Raw genomic sequence first — 25,119 nt, 5'->3', positions numbered from 1 at the left:
GCAATCATCCTCAAGGTCACAAGACATGAGCATAAACTTATCATCCTTACTCAGGAAAACGAAAGTCATGTAGCCAAAGCAATTATTGCCCAGATTGTTTGTTTTTCTCCTTTTCAGAAGCTACTTCAGGTCCAGTCAGCTATTCAGCTCAGAGGAGGGAGACAAAGCAAATAAAGGTAGCAACAACCTCTGCTGCCTGTCTCAACCCATCTACACACACAAGCCAATACTCTTAAAGAATGAGAAGTTTCTTCTTTCACTGAAGGAGAAAAGAAAGCTCTGAGAGTTCACAAGAATACAGCCTGTGAGAGCACAGCTGCTGGAAGTACTGTGCTAGCTGCAGAAATGACATGGTTTCACTTGGGATTTGCCCCCCTCCTTGGATTTGTTTTGCTTTTCAATTACAGACATTGCAAAGGAAAGAAAATCGTTCCTAAGAGCAAACCTGGAAATGGAGGGAAGCAATAAATAAGATAAGCTGAACAGAAGACGACAGCTGCGCTGCAAATAAACATATAAAACCCAGAAAGAATACAACAAATTCTATCTGTGGTGCACAAACTGTATCATTCACTGAGTACCACCAGGTTTTAAGAGCCTGTAACAGGAGTCCTTTGGAACAAGAGTATGGTGACAACCTTCATTTTCAGCTGTCATCTTTACACATATACATTTGGCCTGTCCTTTGGAGCAGTCGTGTTCACTCTGTTAACTCTACCTGAGCCCACTTCCTGAATTCCTACCCTTTTGCCATCACTAACATTCTATTTCAGAGTACACATCATTTACAGATCACTCCTGAACACAGGAATACACCAAAACACCTTGGAAACTGTAATGATTCGCTTTTCTAAAGCGGAGACTGGAAATCTTTTTGGATGCATCTTCCTTAATCCAGGAAAATAAGTAATTTTTGCACAAACCAGTGCTTGTGGGAAAGGGAATGGATGTTTAGCTTCTTTTTAATTCTAATCCATACATCCCCTTTTCTCACTGTTTTCATAAAGATCAGTCTTAGACTGAAGCATTCCACTTATTGTAGTAGCAGTTTTTACGTTCTAGTTCAAACAACAACAGAACATCCTTCTCCTCCTTTTCTTACAGCCATTTGCATAGCCGCTTCCTCTCATTTTCTAATTAGAGAGTTAATTCTAATCACTAATAGATGGGCTGTCAGGCTTCATCGCTGCCCAAAAGGTGTATGTGTCACTCTAAACCCTGAGCCACATCCAGGCAAAATGCATTCCATGATCACTGATGCTTTTCCTTTAGGTCACTAAAGCAGTTGTAAGACAAACTCTTCACATGTGTACCCATGACAGGTCCTATCCCCTCACCCTGTGCTCATTTCCCAATCAGCCATCAATCAGATGCTCACTTACTCTTTAATGAAAGCAGGATAAGTATTAAGACACCTAAAAGTCCATTTACCTTCCCTAACCATAAGTAATCTGTTTTTTCCAAGCTATAAAACAACAGTCCAGCCTTCTCCCTTCTGCACTCCCCCCAAGCAGACATGGCAGCGCACAAGCTACACACTTTCACAGCTCCACATCCCTTGTCACTGCCACAATCTCATTACATGCCAAAACTCTGTATTTCCTTATTTCCTACTGCAGACTATTTCAATCCCTGCTGTCAGTCCACATGACCACCCCTCAGTGCTCTTGTTTAAAATTCTCAGTAATTCTGAATGAAAGCTGATTATTTAAGAGTCATTCGAGGTTTAACGTCACATTACAGAATCCCAGCATGGTGACAGTTGGAAAGGACTTCTGGAGATTATCCAGTCTAGCCCCCCTGCTAAAGCAGGGTCACCCACCGCAGGTTGCCCAGGACCACAATGTCCAGGCAGGTGTAGAACTGGTCCAGAGAACCATACCTCAAGCTCTCCGGGAAGCCTGCTCCAGGGATCCAGCAACCTCACAGCAAAGAGGTTTTTCTTCCTTTTCAGATGGAACCTCCTGGGTTCCAGTTTGTGCCTGTTGCCACTTGCCCTGTCTCTGGCTACCACTGACAAGAGTCTGGCCCCATCCTCTTGTTGCCCCACCCACTAGATACTGTTCAACACTAAGAAGATCCCCTCTTAGGTTACTCTTCTCCAGGCTAAACAGCCCCAGGTTTCTCAGCCTTTCCTCACAGAGATGCTCCAGTCCATTCAGCATCTTTGAAGATTCAGCTGGATTCTCTCCAGTAGTTCCCTGTCTCTCTTGAACTGGGGAGCCCAGATCTGGACCCAGTATTTCAGATATGGCCTCACTAGGGAAAGTTAGAGGCAGGAGAACCTCCCTTAACCTGGTGGCCACACTTTTCTTAACACACCCCAGACGACCATATTACACTTTTTCTGAATGATTCAGAAAACTCAGCCTAGAGTTAGATCTGCAAGGGCAGGTAACATGAGTGTTTCATAGCACAGTATTTCATAGATCTTCAAAATTTGATGAGATTTATATTTTGGATAGGAGTTTTCATTAGATTTGGACAAATTCATTCTGTTGCTCATAACAAAAACTTCAGATCAAATTGTCAAGATAAAAAGAGCAAAACTTTCACAATTGACATGCATTCCTGGAGAAGATGTCATAGGGATTCAGAGTAGCTGGACACACTTAAGATGAAGAGCACTGCGTTAAATAACCCTGCTAGCTTCTAGCTATTACACAGCCTTTGTTAGAAATACAGTGGTAGGAGCTTTTCAGCAGGTAAAAGATGATGAAGACAAAGAGTGAGCTGTTAGCAACTACCTGGATGTGTAATAAATGCAAAAAAAGTAAAAAGATGATGAATCTTCTAAGCAAAGTTACTTGATCTTAATCTGCTTTGTCAGAAACCAACATATATTTTGAGTCTCGAAAAATATATTTTGTTAATATATTCCAGCTATTTATTTGCATATAATGTACAGCTACAATTCAAAGGAAAAGTGCTTGAAGTATTCTGAAAAATCAGTTGATTTAGATCTAGTTGGTATTCAACAGACTTGAAAAACAAGATGAAATATTCACCACCAGACCCCCCTGTTCCAGCAGGGTTCAGCAGGCTTTGAAGGGAAATTAAGGTTCAAGACTTTTCCATCAGATTGGCTGCAGTGACACAAAGGCCAAGAAAAGCAAAATTGCACAACTTAAGTCTGGAAACGCCAGTGAATTCTTTGAAGGAACAACTGAAGTGTAAGCAGAACATGTTGGTGCTAAATACATCCATATGAATTCCCACAGATCATAAGAGAAGCTTTCCCAACTATCCCCAAGCTGTCCAAATCAGGTACCTGCAAGGAAAGTTTTGCTGCAGAAGCAGCGTTTTCAGGAGGATGCTCTTCAGGGCCTGAATTACCAGTTTTCACTTTACACAGTTAGAATATAAAATTAATAACTACATTTTGATGTACATTTATCAGAAGTCAGGGATGGAGCAAAGAGTCAGGTACCCTTTCAGTTGTAAAAATGAGGCAAAACCAGCTTTTAGTGTCATTTTCTCACTGCTGTTTGTTTGCCAAGAGATTAATCCCAGATTTCTAAGTGACACTCTGTGCTTACACAAAGATAAGCATATAGGCTGGACAATATTAGTCAGAAAACACAACTTGTCTCTTCAGAGGTTTTTTTTAGTTTTAAACTGTTGAGGCTCCTAGCTGCCCCAGGTTCCAGAATTAAGACATGAACACACGGTTCAGACTCTTTTCAGCAATGCCCAGTGACAGGACAAGGGGCAAGAGGTACAAAATGGAGTACAGTTAAGTTCCACCTGGAACTTAACTGAAGCCCTGGAGCAGGCCACCCAGAGAGGTTGTAGAGTCTCCTTTTCTGGAGACATTCCACACCTGCCTAGACATTGCAATCCTTGGCACCCTGCTTGGCTTGGACTAGGTGATCTCCAGAGATCCCTTCCAATTCCCACCGTTCTGGGATTAAGAAATCTTCTTTGCAACACATTCAAGGAAGTGAAGGCAAACAAGCATCAGGTGATGAAGAGTTGAGTTGGATTCAAGTGTCTGTGAACTCCGTAACTAGAGAAAAATATCTTCTAGACGCCAAGGCATGTGTCTTATCCTCTCTGCCTGCTATCCTAATGTCACTGCTAGCTTCTTTAATTTACAAATCTAGGAACTGTTCCCACCTAGAGCCTTGATAACACTCAGGTGGTATACACTGTTCCGTAGCTCTTAATGGCTTCATTCTGATCTTGGCAATGGGAGAGGAATGCTGAAGACAGATGAGTGAATAGATAACCAAGTTCAGATATGCAGAAGAATCCAGCACAGATATGGGCATGGATTTGCTGTAGGTTACCTTTCCCCATCACTGAACCATTTTTTCCACGTTACAAGCAAACACTTCGAAAAGCAGCAGTTTAATAGAATGCTTAAGTGAATTTGGGACAGTACTAAGCTTTCTGCAACAGTTCATCGTGCTAGTTTTCTTTTGTATTTCATGGAGCAGCAGCATAGGCATGGCAGTGCACAGGTCGATCAAGAAGGCACACTGCCATTCCAAGGAAGGTTGGAAACCTCTCCAAACATGCCCATCTGTGCTTAGCCTTCTGTTACTACTATGATGGAGGATGTTCTTCACCACATCTCTTGCTGCATGAACAAACCAGAAGAGAATAGACTGCACTGCCCTGGGTATACTACAATGCTTTCCTCTTGGTTCCATACCCCAAGAAGACATGATAGACACAGTGTGAGTTCTTGTAACTCATCAGCAGGAGAGACTGGATTGTAGAGATGAGCAGAGGTATTTGGACATTAACAAGGCATTTTATACTCCAGAATAGTTCAACCTGGCATGGCTTCAGTTGTTTCTTTTGTAAATGTGAGATCTGTTTACTTCATTGTCACCCATGCAAAAAAAAAAATTCCCAGGGATGGGACATTTCTAAGCATCTGTGTACAAAGCTCAAGCAAATGCCAAACTGCTGCTCTACAGATCCTCCTGAACTGCAGTAAAACCTGAAACCACCATTATTTTTTCTTAGATTCATAGAATGGTTTGGGTTTGAAGGGACCTTGAAGATCACCTAAATACAACCCTCCTCAGGCAGGGACACCTTCCACTAGACCAGGTTGGTCAAGGCCTCATCCAGCCTGGCCTTAACACCTCCAGGGAGGGGGCATCCATGACCTCCCTGAGCAACTTGTTCCAGTGCCTTAGCAGAGTCCTTCACCTGGGAAGGAATAGTAAACTGCACCAATACAGGTTAGGAGGTGATCTGCTGGAGTGCAGCCCTGTGGAGAAGGACCTGGGAGTTATCCATGGGTCAGCGATGCGCCCCTGTGACCAAGAAGGCCAATGGGATCCTGGGGTGCATTAAGAGAAGTGTGCCCAGCAGACCAAGGGAGGTTCTCCTCCTCCCCCTCTACTCTGCCCTGGTGAGACTTCACCTGGAATATTGCATACAATTTTGGGCTCCCCAGTACAAGAGGGACAGGGATCTGCTTGAGAGAGTCCAACAGAGAGCTACCACAACATGCCCTATGAGAAGAGGCTGAGAGACCTGGGGCTTTTTAGTCTGGAGAAGAGAAGACTGAGAGGGGATTTAATAAATGTTTAATAAATATCTGAGGGCTGGGTGTCAAGAGGGAGGGGTCAGGCTCTGTTCAGTTGCACCCTGTGATGGGACAAGGGGAAATGGATGTAAACTACAGTACAGGAGGTTCCACCTCAACATGAGGAGGAACTACACTGTGAAGGTCAGAGAGCACTGGAACAGGCTGCCCAGGAAGGTTGGGGAGTCTCCTTCTCTGGAGACTTTCAAGACCCATCTGGATGTGTTCCTGTGTGACCCATGCTAGATTCTATGGTCCTGCTCTGGCAGGGGGTTGGACTCTCTAACCTTTGGAGGTCCCTTTCAGCCCCTAATATCCTATGATCCTGTGAGCACCCTTACTGTAAAGAATGTCTTTCTACTACTTGGTTTAAATCTACCCTCCTCCAGCTTCAATCCATTCCCTCTCATTTTACCACTATTTAAGAGAATGAGGAAACAAATTACTGAGACCCACAAAGAATTACTTAAGCTGCAACAAAAGAGGGTTCAGCACTTCAAGGGTCCTTCCTGCTGGGTTTTTTTTTTTGTTTGTTTGTTTGGTTGGTTTTGTTTGGTTTTTTTCACCACACAGGTCCCTATCCTTGCGAGTATCACACAATCAGCAAGATCAGTGGCCAGCAATCATCCTCTATCATCTTCATTTTATGCTCCTGCATCATATCCAGTATTTTAAAGAAGCTTTTTGGTTTGCATTTCGCACAGCTGATGCAATTATTACTGTAAACTGGTGCAGGCTTATATATGTAATGCAGACAGTATTTGAGCTTGCAATGAAATCTCCACCACTTTGAAATGATGAAAAAACACCTCAGTCTTTCTATTTCTCCTACCTTGCTTCCTTTTGAGAAACAATGCCTGTTAGAGCCACCTTCATTTAAAAGTCAAGCAAAATCCAAGATGCTGCTTTTTTAATCCAGTTACTCACCCACGAACACAGCACTAGCTGGTACCTATGAAATACCTTTTGGTCTGATGAAGGTTTCATTTGCATTACAAGTGCAATTATGAATCTCTGTGCTCTGCCTGATGAAGGGCCACAGTAAGGCATAGTGCAAGGAGCTGAATAATCCCTCTGTAGTTAAGGAATTCAGGGTAGGAGCAACAGGGAGGTGTGAGGGTACAAGCTGCAGGCAGGGATTTTTGCCTGATAACTACACCACTGAACACATCACCCCAGCTAGCTCCCAAAACTATGTGCAGAAGAAATTAATTTGAAAATTAGGTAGATTTAGGGTTGGAAGAGGAATGGGGAAACTCACAAGAGGAACATAACATGCTCCAAAGCTGCAGTGAAAGGACGAGTGCAGCAGGCCTGATGATGAGCTGTGGGTTCAGAAGTCTCGGGGCACCAAAGTAATGATGCTCTAAGGTGAGGAGCAAGTCACAGTAGAGAGATTTAGAGTGCAAAGGGTAAAGAAACAGACCTCATCTTACTATAACTACTGGAGTGTGCTCCCTGATAACCCACTGCAGTGTTTGGCCTAAGAATTACACACCAGCTACAGAGCTGCTACTCAGCTAGAGAAAACAAATTCCATAAATTATTATTAGTATAAAAACTTGACATTTTAATTATCCTCCTAATTTTCTAATGAGACAGGTGACACAAAAATATTCAAGAGAGACATCAGACCTTGTATGCACCTAATTCCTGTAAGATTTTGTGGTTTCACTTGAAAAACATTTTAATTCTCTCCATTCTCTGGGGTGGTGTTGTTTTATTCCTTTTTTTTTTTTTTAAAATCACTAGACAGCCCTATTAAAATATGTATTTTTTATAAAGCCCTTCACTCCCTAACTAACCTGAGTGTAATATAAAATGTATTTACGGGGTGAAAGCACTTGAATTGCTGTCTTGGGAGTCATGCCATACGCCTACAGTGCAAATACCTCAAAAAGAAAATTAGTCATCTGCTTCCAACTGTCAGGATTCAGTAAAAGACAGCAAACTACTGTCTTGGAAACAGTTTGAAAAATTTCACCATTGAGCTTCTGTACGTTTCAAAGTATTTTCAGAAACATAATAACGAGAGAGAAGGGAAGAGGGAAACATGGAAAATGATTCTGCTATTATTATGGAGCATCAGGATTTCTGCTTTCATCCTCTTCCATCACTTAAAAAACTCTTCTAAAATGAGTTAGTGAATTCGTGCAGTGTTTCTTTTGCTTTTTTTTTTTTTCCCTCATGTGACTGTGTGTTTTTTAAAACCTGCTTGCACCCAGCACCACAGCTAGGGTCTTCTCCACTATTTTGATAGTTGTAGTGACTGATTAGTATGGACAGTTAGACACTGGAATCACCTCCCAAGGGAAGCTGACTCTATGTTGGTCAGTTTTAAGACTCAGTTTGACAGGGTGCTGGGCCAGCTCATTTCAACTACACCATCACCCAGAAAGTTTGGACTAGATGATCCTTAGAGTCCCTTCCTGCCTGGAATTCTGTGTGACTGATCCTCAATCCCTCCAACTGTTGCCAGCCTGTGGGTAGCCTTCTCTGCTCCCCTGCAACTGGGGGGCTGTTGTCTTCCTCAGAGAGAGAAAAACTGTATTCAGTGAGGTTTAAATTAATCCTCACAGACTACCTACCTAAAGAATATTTTTTTAAATGGTAAAAAGGTAAAAAACAAAAAAAAGGTAAAAGGTAGGAATATGAACAGGAGCAGAGTAGATTTAGGTTACATACAAGGAAGAAGTTCTTTACAAAGAGAGTGGTAAACTACTGGAACAGGTTTCCCAGGGATATCGTTGAGGCCCTCTCCCTGGAGACATTCAAGATCAGACTTCATGTGGCCTTGGGCAGCCTGATCTAGTTGGAGGCGTCCCTGCTGACTGCAGGGGAGTTAGACAAGATGAGCTTTGAGGGTCCCTTCCAACCCAGTGCAATCTGTGAATCTCTAAGATCAACCCAATGATACTGGCAGTCAGGGATCTAATCATAGAATGTTTTGATTCAGAAAGGACCTTAAAGATCATCTAGTTCCCATGGGCAGGGACACCTCCCGCTGCACCAGGTTGCTCAAGGCCCCATCCAACCTGGCTTTGAGCACTTCTAGAGATGGGGCATCTGCAAGTTCTCTTGGTAACCTGTTCCAGTGCTTCCCCACTCTCACTGTGAAGAATTTCTTCCTTATATCTAATCTAAATCTAACATCTCTCAGTCTGAAACCATTACCCCTCTAAATTAAGAAGGAAAGGAGGCGTGCAAGTCCCCAGTGCCTCTGGTACGGCGACATCCAGATTAGGGGCATATAGCTGGCATTGCTTAGGCCTGTGTGGCTCTCTGTGACTACCCCCCAGCTCCCAACATACCCCAGAAGCAAGGTGGCTTGTGCTCAAGCTCTGTACCATAGGATTTCTGCATGCGTGCTCCAGTGCACAGGCTTTGCTGCAGCTGATCAATACATTGATATTTCCCAGAAAAGCTGAGCTGATAACTTCAGACCAGCATGGGAAAGGACTACCATCAGGCAAATCCTGACTAGGTGCCCATGTGACATTGCTGAGAATGTCAGACAACAGCTTCCAGACAGGTGGAGCTGTCAGTGCTGAAGATATGAAACAGCTTGACAGCTGCACAGCCCTTCTTGGGTCTCTGCAAAGAGCTGCAGAGCAGTAGGAACGAGCTGGCTTCTACTCCTAACTGTGACACAACCAATCTGTTACAAATATAACTAAGTTCAACACAAGACAACCTCACCTGAAGCACCTCCTCCTCCAGCTGTTCTGAATAGCCTAAGGACTTTGCACTGCTGGAGCTAACCCATAAAAGGTGTCCCATAAGGGAAAACAGCTCCTCTCAAACAGAAGTGAGAGACACCCAAAGATGCTCCCCAGGGTTTCCCAGGGAACCAAACAAGCAATGCCAACAAACACCAGGAAAAAAAGAAAAAGCTTTTGCTGAAAGCAAAGGAGAAAAAAACAAACAAAACAACAACCAACAAGTAAACCAAACATAATTCTGAAATGCATGAACCAATGGAATGCTTCCATCCAGCTACAGACATCCAACAAAAAGCCTCAAAGTAACTGCTCAAAGCACAGCACTATTCTTGATGCCTATTTGGTGGTACTGCTATCATCTATAATGAAAACTGCTAATTAGCAATTACAAATCTCATGAGAACACAACAGCAGTAAGGCTAAAGCAATTTTTCTACTGGTCCACAGGGCAAGTGAATTTTCAGAGCACATTTATAGGAGCCAAAGACTGACCTGAAGATGTTTTATACCTGTACATGCTTGCTAGTTTGATGGAAGAATACAAACACTTAAAAGGACCTGAGACAGATTTTCATCCAAAGGAAATATGACTTTGTGCATACAGGTGCATTTCACAAAATCACAGAATGGTAGAGGTTGGAAGGGACCTTGGGAGATCACAGAACCATAGAAAGGTAGGGCTTGGAAGGGACCTCTGGAGATCATCCAGTTCAACTACCCTGCTAAAGCAGGGTTGCCCAGAGAAGTTTGCCCAGCATCACAACATCCAGGCAGATTTGGAATCTCAACAGAGAAGGAGACTCCACCACCCCCTGAGCAGCCTGCTCCAGGGCTCCAGCACCCTCCCACCAAAGAAGTTTCTCCTCCTGTTCAAATGCAATCTCTTGTGTTCTAGTTTGAGCTCACTGCCCCTGTCACAGGGTACCACTGACAAGAGTTTGGCCTCATCCTCTTGCCTCCCACAGGCCCTTTAGCTCTTGCTGAGCATTGAGAAGAACCCCCCAGGTCTGCTCTTCTTCAGGCTAAACAGCCCCAAGTCTCTCACCATATCCTCTTCACAGAGATGCTCCAGGACCCTCAGCATCTTTACAGCCTCCACTAGACACTCTCCAGTAGTTCCCTGTTTCTCTTGAACTGGAGAGAGCAAAACTGGACACAGTCCTCGAGATGTGGCCTCACTAGGGCACAATAGAGGCAGAGAAGAACGTCCCTCTGCCTGCTGGCCACGCTCTTCTTCATGCACCCCAGGAGAGCATTGGCCTTATTGGCCATGAGGGCACATTGCTGATTCATAGTAAACTTACTGTCCACCAGCACTCCCAGTTGTTTCTCCATGGAGCTGCTTTCCAGCAGGTCAATCCCTGGCCCATACTGGTGCAAGGGGTTATTCCTCCCCAGGTGCAGAACTCTACAACTCTATACTTGCTCTTGTTGAACCTCATGAGGTTCACCTCCAGTCAACTCTCCACCCTGTCCAGGTCTTGGCAGCACAGCCTGACAGGGTGTCAGCCACTCTCCCAGTTCCCTATTCTTATGAGGGTTTCCATTGATCCAGAAGGCCAAATCTCTCCTAAGTTGGGCTATATAGCTAAGCAAGATTTATCTCAACCTGCAAACCACACAAAAATGATGCTCCTGCATTTCACACAGCTAACCATGGCTTATTCAAGTTGTAAGGACAACTAAACCAGACGTAACACATCATAATGTTACCTTAGCCTGCCAAAAGGCAAATTCTGCTAATAGTGAGTCTGGATAATTATCTCTTGAAGCACAGTTATTAGCAATATTAGTAATGATTTACAGTAGGAAACAAAGGGTCTGAGAAGCTCTTCACCAAACTATCTATTTTTAAACCATTATTCTGTAGGGACAGATAACATAAGTGTGCTTAACAAGCTCTGCTATAAATAGTCCCAATAGGACAAGGCTATGCACAGAAATGCAACACCCCTTCACACAAAGGCTTGAGGAGAACCATGGTCTACACTTCCTCAGCTGTTCAGCATGGCCAGAATTGCCACTTCAAAACCACTTCAAAGCCTGACTACCTTCTTAAGATAATTTGCATCACTGTATTTTAATAAAAACGTCAACAGAAAGAAAATTATTGAAGGCTGTTTATCCTCCTCGGCAGTACTACATCAAAAATGTGATGAACATCAATATCATCTCAAGAGCATCACCCATCAGAGCAGAAACACTCCGAAGCACAGCCACTTCTGTAAAATCATGCCATTAAGTAACTCAATTAATGTGAAGTATTCCCTACATCCCTGCAGATAAGGGGAAACATCCAGATGCAATAGATCTCCCCTTTGTGAGATTTTTTTTTTTTTATTTTATTTCATTAGATAGATGTCCAGGAGAGATGAGTTAGCACCCTTTCAGAGGCAGCCTACTGAACAACAGAACAAAATCGGCACGGATGCATTAAGAAGAGTGCAGCCACCAGGTCATGGAGAGGTTCTCCCTCTCTACTCTACCCTAGTAATGCCACATCTGGAGTATTTGGCTCAGTTCTGGGCTCCCCAGTTCAAGTGAGACAGGCAGCTACTGGAGAGAGTGCAGCAGAGGCTACAAAGATGCTGAGGAGACTGGAGCATCTCTGTAAGGAGAAAAGGCTGAGAGACCTGGGGCTGTTTAGCCTGGGAAAGAGCAGTCTCAGAGGATGTTGTGACCCAGGGCAACCTGCTCTGGGTGATCCTGCTTTAGCAGAGAGGATGAACTAGACAACATCCAGAGGTCCCTTCCCACCCCCACCATGCTGTGATTCTCTGATACAGAGATGTAAAAGCTTCCCTCTGTGAGATCAATTGGGTCTGTAATTTGCACGAGCAAGAAACCTACTCGAATGCAAAGAATCTGATGTTACAGTTGGTATTTTCCAAAAAGGCCTCAAGCAGGTGCATGAATTCTGCATTTCACAGGGATTTAGAGGGTGTAATTCCCTTAGGCTGATCTGAGAATTGCAGCCTATTATTACTTACTGCCAGTCCATGTCAGCAAAATGGTTGCTCTTCATTAAAATATTTTAATACTTGGAAGTGTTAATTGAGGTTAAGCTCAGGTTGTGCCAAGAATTCTAAAAGAAACATAATAAAAGAGAAGACTCCTGAAAATAATATGCAATGTAGACAGCAAATATAAGTGCAAAACTCAGTATGGAAATGAGATCTCCTTCCCAAGGTGACACCACCAATTAGCTGCAGACATCACAGAACAACTAACCCACATCCATCCTGTCTCCAGAACCTGACCATACAGCTCCACAAAATCCATGACTCTCGTGGTGCCCATCTGTGCATATCCATACAATATAGAACATGCAAGATATCAAAGATTGAAGCTGTTAGAGACATGACTTCCTGTTAGTGGGTATAAAAAAACATGTTATATGCTGAAGCAGTACAGAAGACAGTAATAATGTGAATACCAGGGAAGCTGGTTAACACACAAGAAAGCCAGGAAAGGACTTTGGACAAGGGCTTCTTGAGAGGGAATGGATCAAAGCTTAAGGAGGGCAGATTTAGAGTGGGTATTATAAAAATTCTTTACAGTGAGGGTGGTGAAATACTGGAACAGGTTGCCCAGGGAGGTTGTGGATGTTCCCTCCCTGGAGGTGTTCAAGAGCAGGTTAAAGCAACCTGGTCTAGAGGAAAGGGGGTTGGAACTAGATGATCTTCCAGATCCCTTCCAACTCAAACCATTCTATGATTCCATGAATTCAAGCATTCAGTTCCCTTCTTGCAGATCAGCAGGAAATCCATCAAACCAGAAATAAGCAGTGCTGGATTTACTTTGCTGTACTGACAAGATTTAGGTAATTTTTTAAAAAGTTTATACTTCTCTATTTAAATTCTTCATTTTTTTTAGGGAAAAAAGAAAAAAAAAAAACCCTACCAAACAAACACCAAACAGAAAACCGACAACAAATAAGCCACAACCAGCCATAATGTAGTACAGATCCTACCCAGTTACCCACAAAGCAGCCTAAGTAAACCAGTAGGCTTCCATCTACAAAACAAATTGGTTTTCCAACTATAAACTAGAACATCTTTCTTACTATGATCAGTGAGAAAACAAATGGGAGTTAGTAGTTGGTAGCGGAAGGGACGAGATGTGGTGGGATCTTGTTCATGGAAGTCAGGAGTAGAGAAAGCAAAGATGCCAAGTGCTGCCTTCTGACTGCACCTCACACCTTAGGATTGTTGAAGGTTTTAGGTTGGAAAGGACCTTTAAAGGTCATTTAGTCAACCCCCCACCCTGTAGTCAGCAGGGACATCTGCAACTAGAGCAGGTTGCTCAGAGCCTCATCCAACCTGACCTTGAGTGGTTCCAGGGATGGGGCACCCACCACTCCTCTGGGCAACCTTTGCCAGTGTCTTACCCGCATCAGGATAAAACATTTCTTCCTTCCCTCTAATGTGAATCTCCCTTAATTCATTTAAAACCAACCCACCCCCCCAACCTATCGCAACAGGCCCTGCTGAAAAGATTGTCCCCATCTCTCTTATAGGCTTAATCTTAATACCAGCAGTGCTGCATGTTTTGTACAAGACCTGACATGAGCAGACCACACTATAGCATAAACATACCAAACTCCACATCAGACAGCCCACAAGAGCACCCAAGGCACAAAAGGAGAGCCAGGATGAGGCCAGGAGACAGAGATGACAACTAGAAAGGTGAAATCAACAACCTCTCATTCAGCATTCAGAATGTACTAAAAAATGTAACTAGATCTCCATTTCACTTTAAGACCGATGGATTTTCTCCCTCCTGTGAGTGATCAGGCATTAAGAGCACATCCACAGCCTCAAACAGCAGATCTGAGGTGTCCCAGGTTACACCCCAGACAGGTCAGCAGAATCTCATCGTTCAACCTTCCCAAAGAAAGGATTAAAAGAGGGAAAAACTGAAGTAAGTTATAAAACGTGATGCATCTCAAACTGACAAGGCATTCCTAAAATCAGGCTGTTCAGATTGGTACAATGAGCTGCAGGGTTTACCACTGAGATTATGTGAAGTACAGTGCCAAGGAGAATCATAGCTTGGGGGAGCTCCTGGCTCCCAGACATCTCACTCAACTTGGGGTATACACCAGACCAAAACCAACTTCTGTTTATCTACAAAGAAAATAAAACTTCTGTAGGAATCTTTGTTTTGTGAAAAAAAACTTCACCTTTTACCGGATCATGGAATGGCCTGGGTTGGAAGGAACCTCTGAAGGTCATCTAGTCCAAACCCTCTCTGCAGCAAGCAGGGGCATCCTCAACTAGATCACGTTGCCCAGAGCCCTTTTGAGCCTCACTTTGAGTATCTCCAGGGATGGGCCTCCAACCACCTCCCTAGGCAACCTGTTCCAGTCTTCCACTACCCTCATGGTAAAGAGCCTCTTCCTAAGAGTCAATCTAAATCTTCTCTTCTGTAGTTTGAAGCCATTAAGGATTTACTCTTGCAGAAAATCACCCATTGGTTTACCAATAAAGAAAAGACTGAGTGGTCTCTACCTTCAGCTCTTCTACACTAGACTACCCTTAGAATTATTTTTAAGGGGAGGGGGGGAAAAAAAGTAGTTTATCCAAAATTTTCTATCTCACAGGGGAAGTATAAACACCCAGAGCTTTGTTCTCCTCAACCCAGTATCCAGACTGTGCTCACGAACTGCTTCTAGCAGTAAAAACTGATACAAAGCTCATTTTTTCAGTGAGTCTGCACTGCAAATCAACCTCTCTGCCCGAGATTTATGTGGAACACCAAGTAAAATCTTTGCTGGCATGAAGTAGATGAATTCCATGCAAGTGTTTATGTAGATAATTATGTGAAAACAAGAAACTGAAAGTCCAAAGCCCTGGGGTATCAACAACAGAATTCTTTCATGAAGAGTTTAATTTATATAAAAATAATTGAATTTGCACTGGACTAACACTCAGATTAACACAGCCCTGGCTAAAGAGCTATCAAACTGCCTTCTGGAAACCAAAGACTGTGACACCACATAGCTGACAAAGAAATCTAGACAGGTGTATGGTTCAAGAGAATGCAGTTTGACAGGAAAAAATAACCACTGAAAAACTAAACTTATCCTATATGAAAAATGATGCTTTAAGAAAATGCTATGAGGACAGGCTGAGGGAGTTGGGGTTGTTCAGCTTGGAGAAGAAAGACACTGGGGGGGACCTTATAGGTGCCTTCCGGTACCTAAAGGGAGCCTGTAGGAAAGCTGGAAAGGGATTTTTCATAAAGGTGTCTATACCAATAGGACATGGGGGAACAGTTTTAAGATGAAGGAGAGTAGGTTTAGACTGGATCTTAGGAAGAAGTTTTTCAGTACAAGGGCAGCAAGACTTTGGAATAGGTTGCCCAGAGTGGTTATGGATGCCCCCTACCTAGATGTGTTCATGGCCAGGCTGGATGAGCAACCAAGTCTAGTTGAGAGGTCTCCCTGCCCATGACAGGGGGGTTTGGAGCTAGATGACCTTGAAGGTCCCTTTTAACTAAACCACTCTATGATACCATCTATCTGTTTTACTGGTGTCAACATACAGGGAATGAAATGATTGAGACATGTGCATGATTTTTAATACTGCAATATATTTAGGTGTTTAATCCTATGGGATTCTCACTGAGGTAGTTCCTAGTTGTGTAGCAGATTTAGTGGGCTATGACTACGACATGCCACCACTGCAGATTTGTCCTGGGGGCTCCCATTTATCCCTTTCTCTTCTGCACTCAGTTTTCAGCACACACCGGAATATTCCTCACGCTCATTTCTCTTTCAGACAAACGATTCTCATCTTTCCCCAGTCCCACAGTGAAAGATATGGCTCTCAACACCCCACTGAAGGGAGAAAAATTCAAATGAAGACTTGACAAGATTCCCTGTAAACAGATGACCTGGCCACCTTGGTCCTACAATGGCACCCACTTGTAAAACTGGCTCTTTTAGGGTGAATCCCTCAAAGCACCAGGCATGTCCCAGAAATACAATCAACCATTTTCCTCAGGAGCTCTACAACGAAGCTGTCACTGTCACTCTTTGTCACAGGGCTCATCTCACAGCAATCCAGGATAACAGGCACAGGCATTAGCAGGATAAATAACTGGGATACTACAGTTTGCTTTCGTAAACACTGGCCTTTTAAAAACTAATTAAAAACCCTTTCATATGAAATTATTTCTTAAGGAACAGAGAGGCATACAGCAAAACCCTGCAGCACTACATGGAAACAGGAGAGACTGGCAGAGAGGAGGAGGTTGTTAGTCCACAAGCCAAATAATTAACTGTGTATTTGACCAGTAGTTTTCAGGTGTACAAAGATAAATGAAAATGTCACAACTGGAAACTAATCAGGAGAAAAATAAAAACGACCCAACCTGGCACCCAGTGCAGTGTGTTTATGCCTTTACCTATAAAGAGGCACTCAAATGACTGTGCTGTGTTCCTCTGAAGGTGGTTATTAACAACCCTTCCTGTCCTTAGTAAATAAAGCCTTTCATCAACTGATCTGTACACTTTAAACGTTGTATTTTTCCTAAGAGCTTTTAGTATCTGATCAATATCTTGGAAAAACCCCAAAATGCAATCAAATTTTACAAGCCCAAGTTTAATGGTGTGGTGACAATCTGAACATCAACTTCCAAAAGATTTTAAAAGGAGAGTTGAAAACCAGACACTACTCTGCTGTTAAAGAACATAAAAGATAAGTCTAACCAAATATTAATTAGTACTGGGGTTATTTTCAAATATTAAATAGTCCTTATTGAAGAATTTCTGCTTTGTAGTAGCTCTTTTGCAGATGTGGCTTTGCTGTGGTGCTAAAATTTAGCCATCTAGGTAATTTGAGACTATTCCTCTGCATAAAAAGCATTTGAGGCCATTGATGCATATCAAGATGCAAACCCAGAGTTCCAGCTCTCTTCAAACAAACAAATAGCTGCAATAGAGAGAACTCTACCTTGCATTTTGCTTTCAGAAAGATAAAGGTATTTATAACAAAAGTAGATTCACCCCCCTATGAGGTGCTACACCCATGCCAAAGCACTGCACCCACAGAGCACTCTGCAGGACACTACCCCAAAATGGTTGATAATCAGATTAATCACAGTGGAAGTAAAAAAGTCACATCTGAAGACAAACTTGGACTCAAACCTCAGATTCACTCTCTGCCTTCAAGTTCAGACTAATAAATTTCTTCTTAAAAGTTTAAGTTTATATGTAATAAATAAGTGATATAATAAATTTTTAAATTGATATTGAAATCTTTAAGATAGAAAAGTAACTTTGAAAACAAGATGGTAATTTTCAAAGCAAACAATATGTTCACTAAGATAAATAACTTCCAGCATTCTAGAAATGCTGGTTTTTCTATCTTGGGATCAAGCACTTTCAACAGTTTGTGTGTCATTTTCCCAGTAATACTTTTTAAGTTTGGTATTCCGTCATATAATTAAGTCAGCTTTTCTCTAAATTTGGGATTTTTCATTGTTTTTACTTTGTCAGGAAAGGAGAGAAAAAGCAGAGAGTCAAGGAAGCAAGGGCAGCTGAGGGCAGGGTAGGTACAGAGATGCAAAGGCAATAATGAATTACTTGAGATCAGTTTGTTGAACTCTTTAGGTAAGGAAGGTCCCAGGCTCCAGAAGAATTCTCCTCAGTAATCCTGACCAGATCCATTTTTCACATCTTCAGAAGTCCACAGATGAAGTATTTCCCTATTTCTATTAAAAGAACTGTGAAGCAACTCTGCTGATACCAGTCTGTACTTAACCCAAACTGATAAAAGAGTCTCAACCTCTGATTTCACAGAAAGTATTAACACATGGATATCGACTTAGGAATTTTCATTTTAAGCTCACTTGCAGGCAAAAACATTTGTCTTGATTGACAGGCAAATGTGTTCTTTTAAATTATGCTAATAAAATTTCTGTGGGGAGAAAAAAGAAAAAAAAAAAAAAAAGAAGAAGGTATTTCTGCACCTTAAAGAAAAACTTGTTTTCATTCAAATTGACCAGAGACAATGCACAGGTAAATTAAGAGACCCTGCTGCACTAGACTTCTAACCAAAGCATGACAGAAGACAACTGTAGGCTAGGTGAGTACAAGTAGTATTATCTAAGTAGCATTTTCTTTCTTTTAAGACATAAACATCCCCACAACAGATATTCCCACCTCACTGCTGAGATACAACATTTCTAAATAGAGGCCATTTTCCAGTTATTGTGTTCTACACATCCAGCAATAACAAGGAACAGCCTCATACATTTGAGAACAGAAAAATATAGCAAACCATTACTGCCACATCAGCTTTAAGTAAAAAGAGATTCATGCAGCTTAATTTCCTTTTTGTTTTCCCTTTTAATTTACAAAAGTCTAATGGAAATAAATTTCTTATTTTCTCCTTGCAGTCATTAAAGGCTCATTTTCCAAAACAACTTCATTTTCCCATTGTTCAGTGAAGCTGAATGTGCTATTTCTGATACAGTTTTCCTAGAGCACTCAGTATTACAGTAAAAAAACAAAAAACCACAACCAAAACAACAAACTGAAATTCTGATGTCTATGAAAATAACTGTAGTAGGCAAAATATAGTAAAACAAATTACTTTTAAATGACCTGGTGTTCTTGTCTTTGTAGGCTTTCATATCGGACCGGTCAAGACACGGCTAATTGCGACACATGCAGGAACAGTGCATGTATTATCTATAGGTAGGTTATACCCACTCATATTCCCACTTTTTCCTGAGTCAATGTAATGATTTATTCACTAACCAAGGATCATTAGCCTTGCTTTGTCAAAGACATGAAGGCAATTTAACCGCAACGTAAATTTAACTTCACTAAATTAATAGAATTCAACAGACACTTGATTCTAAGTTTACAATTTTCAGATCAAAACTAGATGATTATGGTCAGTACTGCTGCTGCAGGTCATGGATGTGAAGTGTTGCAAGGTGTGAGCTTCATTTTCACATTGCTGAAAACAGGAGTTTGCTGTTCAACAAGTCAACATGCTTCAAATGGATTTTTAAAGCAGCAACTATTGTACTTGAGGAGTAGTTTTGAGAGAGAGACTTGTAGAGCTAAAGGAATCAAATTCAATCCAGACTGAACAGCACAATGAAAGAAATTCTTCACAGTGAGGGTGGTAAGACACTAGAACTTGTTGCCCAGGGAGGCAGGTGAGGCTCCATCTCTGGATATTTAAGGTCAGACTTTGACAAGGCTCTGAATGACCTGATCTAGTAGAGGATGTCCCTGCTCACTGCAGAGGGACTGGACTAGCAGACCTTTGGAGGTCGCTTCCAACCCAAACCATTCTATGAATCTAAGACACTGCTACCCAGAATTTTGACTAAGTGAAGATTTAAAACATACAGGGTAAATAGCACCACTAATTTATTGAAATTAGACATTTGAAGTCTTCATGCCACACCCCAGTGAAGATTTGATATACTTGTTAGTCACACCACCTCTCTGAAACACTTGGAGAAGAGTGGATGAAACTATCCAGTAGATAAAGGCCAGCTGAGTATGAGCCAGCACATGCCCAGGTGGCCAAGAATGCCAATGGCATTCTGGCCTAGATCAGCAATAGTGTGGCCAGCATGGGCAGGGAAGTGATTGTGCCCCTGTACCAGGCACTGGTGAGGCCACATCTTGAGTACTGGATTCAGTTTCGGGCCCCTCACTACAAGCAGGTCCAGAGAAGGGCAACAAATTTGGTGAAGGATCTGGAGAACAGGTCTGGTGAGAAACAGCTAAAGGAACTGGGGTTGTCTACTCTGGAGAAAAAGAGGCTGAGGGCAGACCTTCTCCCTCTCTACAACTCCCTGAAAGGAAGGTGGATCTAGGTTGGGGTTGGTCTCATTTCCCAAGTCACAAGCGACAGGACAAGAGGAAATGGCTTCAAGTTTCACCAGGGGAGGTTTAGGTCGGATTCTAAGATTCTCTTCAAAGTAAAAAGATCTCCTTTGCAGCCCTGCTGTTAAGGTGCAGGGCTCTGTGAGGTGAATGCAGGTTTGCTCATTACTGTCCAACATAAAAGAAAAAATTACAAACTGCTTGAATATTCTGCTAAAGATTGTTAGCATGTTTGTATCAGGGACACAATTTTTGTGTCATTAACTTCAAAAAAATTTGGAAATTTTTTCTTGAAAATTCCTAGCCAGCAGATTTAAAGTTAAGGAACCTTCCAGTAGCTACCTCTTACACTCACTACACAAATTACTCCAGAAATGCAGATTTCAAATGTTTCCCTATTGACAGAGTAGCAGTCAGGTCGAGCTCTTCCCTATTTCCCACCAGAATAGCCATTTGGACTGAACCTGTCAGTGCTGGGTACTTGCCTACAGCGATGTTTCTAGGGCAAGTTTAAGCAAAAATCAGATCAGTTTTCTGACAGATTAGGGGAATATATGCTGCAGGCAAGAAGTCTAAAGCAGAATAGGGGAGCTACGAGAAGAGGGAAGAAAAGTAACCAAAGAAATAAAAGAGAAATTCACTGATGAAACACCCTCAGACTGCCTTGTAGTAGAGCTTCTGCTCACCCTCAACTTGGGTTGTTTAGACTGGAGAAAAGGAGGCTCAAGGCAAATCTTGGTCTCTACAACTCCCCAAAAGGAGGTTGGAATGATGTGGGTGTTGGTCTCTTCTCCCAGGTAACAAAGTGACAGGACAAGAAAGGAGGAAAAACATATGAAGTCCCAACTCCATAGTAATAGTCTAAAACAGTTGGTAAAAACTATTCAGCATTATGTATTTTAAGTAATTTAGTTAGTTCCATGTAGTATTTCAAATAGTAGTTAACCAAAAAAAAAGTGACTAAGTAGTAGAAATAAACAACTATTTTATCAAACATTAATCTGTGGCATATGTTAATCTGTTCCATTAGCATCAATGTCTCATAAACTGAGATCACAGAACAGATCCAAAAGCATCTTCTACAAATTAAAAGACAAGTATACAAAAAGACAAATTTTGGCACTTTTCTTTTACAATTAGATTCACCACTGACAATTTTAAGGACAGAAATTTAAGTTTTGTTAGGATATATTGTGTGGGTAAAGTCAATTTAAATACCAAAGTCCAGCAAAATCCTGCTATTAAGAAATTACATTGATATGCAGCAACTGTCCCAATTCTATAACACCCAAACCCCACATGAACTAAATCTTCACAGCCTGTTTCATTCTCTGATTATCTTTTAGTGGAACTGCCCTTTTCACTCCTGTTTTAATTCTCATGCCATGTGAATTTTAATCCTTGAACAGAAATCTGTATGAGAAAATGAGTCTTCTGTTTAAAATTTAGTGCATTATTCTAGGGCTTTATCGTGAATTATTTCTTTGAAGGAGCATCCTGAGGAATTCACACTAGACTTCCCCTTCAGTCACAAAGGTCAGAAGTACTCAATAGCTTTTACAAGGTTCCTTGAGCTTCTGGAAGTAAACTTCTTACTGGATCAAATCCCCAGCCAGTTTCTGCATAGGAGGAACAAACCAATACACTACACTATTGCAGCCGTTGGAAAAAATTACTCAAACCTGTCTCAATTATTAATTTGGCTACTTTTTACCCCACTGAAACTTTGAATTATGCTGGTTTTCAGTATTCAATTTTGCCTTTGATACTGAAGCCCTTCTTCTAAGGTGCCTTCCCAACAAAAAATTCTTTAATAGAATCTATGACATTTAACTCTTGATACCACAGTGGTGAATGGAACTAGTTAAAATCATGGTCATGAGGGGGTGTTTGTTTTGTTTTTTGTTTTTTTTTTTGTTAACCTGTCCAATAGGTGGGATATTAGAAAATTTTCTTTACAACAAGGGTTGTGAAGCCCTGGAACAGGCTTCCCAGGGAAGTGGTTGAATCATTATCCCTGGAGGGATTGAAAAGCTGTGTAGACGTGGTGCTGAGGGACATGGTTTAATGGTGACGTGGCAGTGCCAGGTTAATGGTTGGACTTGAGCATCTTGAAGGTTTTTTCCACCCTAAATAACTTTATAATTCTAAGTTAAGGAAGTAGCACAGAGCCCACATGGAAGTAGTTTCCTTATAAAGGTTAGATACAGTGATAATTATTAATAAATATGGCAACACAAAGTGAAAATACATCAACATAAATCACTAAGATAACATCAGAACAGTAAAAGCAGGTAACTAAATGATGAGAATAGTAACTGTCATCATCTTTATTTCCTACCCACATTAATTAATTTACATCCTTCTTATCTCTGACAGTAGATACTTGGTATTAAAAAATGGGTCTTAATGGCTTGGTACCACTGACAATGCTTTGTGATTTTCAGGTTGAAACAGGAAATTTAACAGAGATTGCTTGAAGTGTATTAAGCTAATTTTCAAGTGATTAACACTTATCTGGATCCCCCTTCTTCCAAGACATGGCATGCACTAATGTCATGTCATCCAATTAATGTGACCCAGAAAGAGGCAGTCTGATACTCTTTAATTCCTGCTTCACCTGGTCTGCCTAAGTGCAAAGAGTTAAACTGCTTGAGAAACGCCTGCAGGATTTGAGCCTTAAGATTACAGACTAGGTAATAAAAAGGTAAACAGAAGGGGTGTCCACTAGAATGAGAAAGGCTGAGGTTGACTAGAAGGAAAAGGCTTTCCCTTGAGGCAGAAAGCTGAGGAACAGACTGCCCATAATCTGTGTAGGTTCCATCCCTGGAGGTTCCAAGAGATTAAATGGATAAAGCCCTCATCAACCTGGTCCTGAATCTGAGTTATTCTGCTTTGGTGCTCTTATAACAAACCAACGTATCCAATCATTAGCATCTAATAGCCTTCAAATGATTCACATTAGCAACTTGTGACCATGCTGGAAAAGAAGAAAACCCACCCACATTTCTGAGCTTGTTGCTAGATACCCTCCCACAGCCCATATGCTTTAAACCAAATGGTTATAATTCCTCAAACTTTGTTGTCAATCCCTTACATAGAAACAAAATTAGAAAAAGTTCTTTCTACTGCCAGCACACCAAAAATAAGCTCATTAACATATATTCTCAAAACCACTAAAAAAACACAAAGCCCAAACCAAAAAATCCACCACACCAATCCCTACATCACAATGGTTAGATTTAGATCATAGCAGCGTAGAATCATAAAGTGCCAGGTTGGAAGGGACCTCAGGAATTCACCAATGGCCTCAGGTTGGCAGGGACTCTCAGAAGGTCATTTCAGTCAACCCTCTGCAGTCAGCAGGGACACCTCTAACTACATCAGGCTGCCCGGGTCACAGGAAGCCTGATCTTGAATGCCTCCAGGGACAGGACCTCAACCCCACCTCTGGGCAACCTGTTCCAGTATTTTACCACTCTCATTGTGAAGAACTTCCATCTTATATCCCAACCTAAGTCTGCCCTGCTCCAGTTCCAAATCATTGTCCTTCATCCTATCACCACAACCCCTTCTAAACAGTCCCTCCTCAGCCTTCCTGTAAATCACCACCAGATATTGAAATGTAGTCTAAAGTCTCCCCAGTCTTCTCCAGGATCATCTGGTCTGACCTGTCATGGCAAAATGGGATTAACCAGAAAGAAGCAGCCCGAGCAAGATGGCCACCTTGCAGGTGCACTTGAGTGAGGTGTATAATTTGGCCAATCTGGCTCTACATCACCCCTTTTATGAGAGGATGGGTCCTGTGCACATAGTTACAGCCCCTGCTGAGAGCCCTGCACACAACCCACACACGTTATTCAGCACACACATGCAGACATTACGCCATGCAAACCCCAAAGCACCTCTGAGGTGCTCTGAGGGCCTCCAAACATGGCTGGAGCCCAAAGAAACCTTATGTTGATCAGTGCTACTGCACCACAAGTACTCAATTAGTAAGTCAAGCAGTTCCTTACTCCTCTCCTGTAGGACTTCTGGCACCAACCTCAGGCTCCTTTGCTGACAAGCAGCTATTCAATGCATATTGTTTCTCTTTCTTTCCTGACCATGATTCAAACTCTGCACAGAAAATAGTTTTTTGTTCCCAGTGTGTCCTGGGCTGCTCCTTACGACAGCGCAAGAGTCTTTGTTGTTTTCCAAACACAATTAACTCCATTTCACAAACACAAAAACGAGAAAAGGCTGGGGGAACATAAAGCCCAAAACAAAACAAACAGAGAAATCCTGCAGAGGTTCTGCTGACTTCAATTCCAAAAATAAGTCTTGCATACAAATATTTTTCAAGGTAGCATTTGACTGTCACCCTCTACCTTTCTGTGACACTTTGCCTCACCCACTAGAAACCTAACTTCCACAGCACAGCACCGGATCGTCCTCAAGACAAGATTGTGATTCACATTTCAGCCTGGCTTCTCAGTTCAGAGCACATCCATGCTGTGCAATAAATAACACCAAGATCTGGGAAACAGGAAAAAAAGGAAAAACAAACCAAACAAAATACCCACAAACACCAAAAAAAACCCACCAAAACACAACAAACCCAAAGACAACCAAAACACCCAACCACCTCATTTTCTCGGTTTGGGTTCTCTATGTACTACTATCAGTCCCTAACAGAAAATGAAGTGACAGAAAATACAGACCCAGGATCCTCAGCTCTGGGGCTCAGTGAAGCACAAACTAATGTAACTTCGAAAGCTGCAACTGCAAAGAGTTTTTCATCCATCCTAGTCTTGACCTGTTTCACTGTGAGGGAATTGCAGAGATTTTAATTTACAAAGTTCTTGCCTTTGATTAACAAGCACATAAAAATAAAATTCTTAAAGGTCTGTTATGTGACTTCAGTTGGCCACGTTTTCATGAGAACGACATCTGTGCCAGCACTGATACACAGACAACTATCCTAAAACAAAGTTTATCTA

General features: G+C 41.9%; 2 protein-coding genes across 2 annotated transcripts in view; one reads left to right on the top strand and one right to left on the bottom strand.

Annotated features, from left to right (window-relative positions):
* The window catches only part of DOCK1 (dedicator of cytokinesis 1), a 340,787-nt gene that overhangs the window by 219,130 nt on the left and 96,538 nt on the right, over positions 1 to 25,119 (bottom strand). The window lies entirely within an intron of this gene.
* The window catches only part of INSYN2A (inhibitory synaptic factor 2A), a 33,657-nt gene that overhangs the window by 5,766 nt on the left and 2,772 nt on the right, over positions 1 to 25,119 (top strand). The window contains exon 2 of the mRNA XM_054382285.1: positions 18,911 to 18,982. Within this exon, the coding sequence (XP_054238260.1) occupies positions 18,911 to 18,982 (72 nt within the window). The remainder of the gene's footprint in view (positions 1 to 18,910; positions 18,983 to 25,119) is intronic.

This window comes from Indicator indicator, chromosome 7 (assembly GCF_027791375.1).
Source record: "Indicator indicator isolate 239-I01 chromosome 7, UM_Iind_1.1, whole genome shotgun sequence".
NCBI lineage: Eukaryota > Metazoa > Chordata > Aves > Piciformes > Indicatoridae > Indicator > Indicator indicator.
This window is presented reverse-complemented; position numbering and strand designations above follow the sequence as displayed.